This window comes from Pipra filicauda, unplaced genomic scaffold (assembly GCF_003945595.2).
Source record: "Pipra filicauda isolate LSUMZ 115617 unplaced genomic scaffold, ASM394559v2 scaffold143_size2779998_pilon, whole genome shotgun sequence".
Lineage (NCBI taxonomy): Eukaryota > Metazoa > Chordata > Aves > Passeriformes > Pipridae > Pipra > Pipra filicauda.
In genome coordinates, this window is record NW_024103918.1 from 2,281,080 (window position 1) to 2,285,497 (window position 4,418).

The following is a 4,418-nucleotide window of genomic DNA, read 5'->3' on the forward strand; positions in this document are numbered from 1 at the left end:
CAATGTCCAGCAGAAGCAGCAGCAGGGAGCTGTCCTGGCTCACATCAATGCTGGGACAAGGCAGGTTCTGGCCAAGAGGCACCAGAGCCAGCCCTGACAACCCATATCCCATCCATGCCCTTGGTTGGGCTTCATCCTGCCCCTGAGTCCTTCCCCACAGGGCCAGGCTGTGCAGGCACACGTGTCTGCCCACAGGCTGGGGGGCAGCGAGGCCTGAGAGTGGCTCTCCTCTCTTTCTGCAGCTCCCTGGGGCTGAAGGAACTGTGGATGGACACACTAGAGGAGTAATCTGGGGGAATGCTCCAGGAGCAGCCAGACAGGGAAGCAGCTCCTTGGCTGGGGAGAGGTGCCCTGTGGCTGCAGGCAGGTTTCGGGCAGAGGATCTGGCTGCCTTTCCCCCCACCTCTGGCTGTGCTAGGGTACCAGGGATGTGCAGCTAGTGGAGGGAACTTGTGCAGGAGGGAGGGAGGGAGGGTGTGTGGAGGATTGGGGAACTCCCAGGAATGTTGCCATGTCCTTGCTGGCGGCACTGGGAAGCAGGATGTTGTGCAGGGTAGAGAGCCTGGCAGGGCAGAGGGTCCCAGCTGTGCCACACTCAGGTTGCTGGGGATGGGGGAAAGCTGTCGGTGGCCCTTTGTGCTGCAGGGCTGCTCTGCAGGCATGGCCTGCTTCTTGCAGGCTGATCCCAAGCAAGGGCCTGCTATGGCCTTGTCTGGCAATGGAGGAAGACCTGGTGGCTCACCAGGTGAGTTTTGGAAGGAAAGGCAACCCTGTGCTCGGGCCAAGCTGTGCTCACTTGTCCCTTGAATGTCACCATGCAGGTGTGGCACCTGGAGGGAGGACGTCACCTGGATGAGCAAGGACATCCGCTGGGCAGCAGCCACTGGACACAGCTCTGCAGGGACAGAGAGCCTGTGCTGCTGCCCACAGCTTGGAGAAGGGCAGGGCAAGGTTTGGGACAGGCTGTCCCGGTGACACGCCAGCTCTCAGGAGGCTGCGAGCTGGAGCCACAGTTGCTGCTGCCGTCTCCTTGCCTGTCCTGCTGCATCCCTCAGCACGGAGCTGAAAGCAGGGCAGGGCAGGCTGTGGGAGCGCTGGCCTGGTGCTCTTCACTGATGGGCTTTTGCTCTCTTTTTGTTTGCAGCAGGAGGGACCAGCAGAAGCAGCAGCAGGAGGAGGAGGTGGCTGCCCTGGTGCCTTGCTCAGCAGAGGAGCCCCTCTGCTGCTGCCCAGGCACCAGGGCAGGTGGGCTCTCAACTGCTGTTGGAAGGCAGCTCCTCAGACAAGCCCATGCCCTCCTGCCTCTTCTGCAGGAGCTGCTGGTGGTCCTGCACCAGCAAGGACCGACCACTGAGGGCATATTCAGGAGATGTTCCAGGGTGAGAGCCCTTCAGGAGCTGCAGGAGGCCCTGGACCACGGTGCAGAGGTCACCATGGGAATCCAGCCTGCACTGGCGCTGGCCGTCCTCCTGGAGGTGAGTGCTTCTGACCTGCAGCTGCAAGAGCTCCTGGCTAGGCTGGAATCTTCAAAGGCTCACCGGGAGCCCTTGGCATTGAAGGATTTCCTCCAAAGCATCCCCTCCAAGCTCCTCATCACAGAGCTCTACAAGGACTGGAGGGCAGTGATGCAGATGGCCAGCAGGGAGGAAAAGATCTGTCGGCTGAAAGGGTAAGAGTGGGCAGCAGCCTGCCTTCTGAGCAGAGACTGGGAAAAGGTTGGGACTTGCCTGAAAGGGGACAGTCTCCTTAAAACACAGTTTTTTCTGGCAACTTGCTGTTGCTGGGTTGGGGTCAGGTTGCGGGGGAATGGACAGGGAGCCTTCCCTGGCATGGTCTTGGGTGAAAACAGAAGCTGGGAGGCAAACATGTGCTTCCTTCCTCAAGTGCAGAGCCTCAAGCGCTGGCTGAGAGCACCTGCAAAGCTGTACAACAGAGCCACTGGCTGCCCCTGCCCCGTGCCAGCCTTGGGGGTGGCTCTGGGCAGCACGTGCTTGAGGAGCGTTGCCTTGCTGTTCCCTCAGGGTGGCCAGGAAGTTGCCAGCAGCAAATCTCCTCCTCCTCAAGCAGCTGCTGTCCCTGCTCCAGCATATCGGGCAGCACGTCTCCACCAGCAGAATGACCTCCAGCAGCCTGGCTGTCTGCCTGGGGCCAAACTTGCTGAGCCCACCCCAGGAGGAGCTGCTCCTGCCGGAGGCTGCGCTGGCTCTGAGCACACCAGTGATGTTGTCTGGAGCGGCCGCTGCAGCTCCCCAGCCCGTGCCAGCTGGGCTGCCCAGAGGGCCCTGTCAGCCCCCTGTCTCCAACAAATGCTGGCAGGGCAGATGCCTGGAATAGATGCCCCACAGCCACTGCCTTCTGTGCAGGGGCTCAGGAGGAATGGGAAAGGCTGCTTGACGTGTGTTCAGGCCCCTGGGCTGAGAGCACGGCTGGGACGTGTGCAGGTGAAGGTGCTGGTGGAGTTCATGATGGACAACTTTGATGCCACCTTTGGGGAGGAGACGGCTGGCCTGGGGGAGTCACCAGCACCCACCGACAGATGCCCAGGTATGAGCAGGAACCTCCAGGGGGTTGTCACAGCCTGGCACTTGGGATCCCAGAAATCTCACCATCGAGAGGACAACTGGTATAGGGCTTGGCTGGGTTTTCCTTTATGTCTTTTGCTTTCTAGACCTGTGTTTGGAGGAGCAAAGTGGCCCCACAGGCGGAGCAGACGAGGATCATCAGGCAAAGACCTTCCTGGATGCCTCCTCTGCCCTGCCAGGCGTGTCCACAGAAGATGGGGCAGACCCAGTGGTGGAGGCCGAGGGGGCAGAGGTAGGTCAGCTGTACAAACACTGGGACAACGTGTCCCACAGAGGCAGAAAGTTTCTGATGAAGCCCAGTAGCTGCTGTGCCTCCTCCTGACAGCCCATCCCTTGAGCCCTTGGGCTTCCTTTCTCCCCCCATAATGACACCTCCAAATGAAAAGTGGACAGGTGGTTTCTCCAATGCCTTAGGCACATGCTTGATCAAAGTACAAAAGACCTACAAATTCAAGCTAGAGGGGAGTAGCTGTCAACTTGAGAGGGCTTTTGCTCACATCCTACTTCATTCCAGCTTCCTCCAGTCTATTTTGGGGCAGGTGTACTGTGTGAGACGGGGATGATGCAAAACAGCATCTTCTCTGTGGAGCTCAGGTGGCTGTTTGGCAATCAGTCACTTCCTACTCTGGGCTGTCTCTTGCCACCACTTACCTCCCAAATTTCTGGTTTAGGCACCTCCAGCTTTGCCTCCAAACATCCCCCAGAGTGCAACAGAATCCCTGGCACCCACAGAACCACTGACGAGCCTTTCAGCATCCAGAAAGTAAAGTGAGCTCGCGTTGGCTTAAACAAGAACTGACTCCTGGAGATTGTGGCTTTGCCTATCTAATCCAATTTTGGGGGTAAAGGTTTGCAGGCTGCTCCGAGGAAAAGAAAAAGAGAAGGAAAAGATGAAGAGAGGAGGCCTGGCCCAGAGAGATGGAAGGCCAAGAGGAAAGGAAGAAGGGGAAGACAGGAAGAAGACAACAAGAGAAGCGTAAGAAGGTCCAGCAGCTCAAGAAGCCCAGGTGTGTCCCAGGCTCTGCTGTCCATCTTTCCCAACTCTCGACACTGCCCTAAGTCAACCCAACTCCCTGGCAAGGGCTGGCAAGGGCTGGTGCTGAGCAGGGCTTGGCAAAAGCTCCATGGCAGCTCCCCAGGGGATCTCCACCCAGCCCTGCTGTGTGGCACAGGGGCACTGGGCACCTCTGCAAGCACCCAGGGCTCGAAGGGCATCCATCCTCCATGGGGTAAAGGCCCCAGAACCAGCCCATCACCATTGTCAGCAAGAGCTCTCTCTACTGGGCCACAAACAGCTCCTTGTCAGCTGCCTTCCCCAAGGAGAGGGGAACCAAGCCATGCCAATTCCTGCCTTTGTGGGTTCATTTTCTGACCTTCTGACTCTGTTACTGCAGGTGCCGCTTTCGTGTTGCCAGGTGAAGCCCTGAGACTCGTGGGCCTGCCTCCCCCCCTACCCCTGAAGTTGTGCTTGTAGTACAGTTACCTTTTGTTTGTTCTCACTATGTCTGACATATGATGTTATGGACTGGGGAGATGTTGCTTGGGAATGAATCCTATGGGAGGAGTTTGGGATCATCCCTTGTCCCAGAAGCCTTGCCTCCTGCAGGTCAAGCAGAGGAAGAGCCAAGTCCTGCAGCCAGGCAGGAGAAACGCCTTGTAACATGGGGATGCTGGAGAAGAGGCAGCTGGAAAGCTGTGCAGACACCTGGGTTCCCAGTGGATGCCAGGCTGGCCAATTTGGAGCTGGGGAACGGGTGTGCCAAGCGCCAGCATGCAGAAGTCTGTCAGGAGCTGATAAACTCCAGAGACTAGCAGTCTTGCTGAATCCACACAAAA

The 4,418-nt window shown here is 58.2% G+C and overlaps 1 protein-coding gene across 1 annotated transcript; it reads left to right on the forward strand.

Annotated features, from left to right (window-relative positions):
• Nucleotides 1–1,865: 1,865 nt before the first annotated feature.
• Nucleotides 1,866–4,001, forward strand: LOC120322699. Its single transcript, XM_039378701.1, has 4 exons — nucleotides 1,866–2,544; nucleotides 2,669–2,814; nucleotides 3,254–3,345; nucleotides 3,977–4,001. The coding sequence occupies exons 1-4, from the start codon at nucleotides 1,866–1,868 to the stop codon at nucleotides 3,999–4,001; spliced, it is 942 nt and encodes a 313-aa protein (XP_039234635.1).
• Nucleotides 4,002–4,418: the final 417 nt, after the last annotated feature.

Coding starts and splice junctions, on each gene's coding strand:
- LOC120322699 (XM_039378701.1), top strand. CDS start 1,866: ATGTGCTTCCTTCCTCAAGTGCAGAGCCTCAAGCGCTGGCTGAGAGCA. Junction 2,545..2,668: donor ACCCACCGACAGATGCCCAG/GTATGAGCAGGA, acceptor TTTGCTTTCTAG/ACCTGTGTTTGGAGGAGCAA. Junction 3,346..3,976: donor AGCCTTTCAGCATCCAGAAA/GTAAAGTGAGCT, acceptor CTGTTACTGCAG/GTGCCGCTTTCGTGTTGCCA.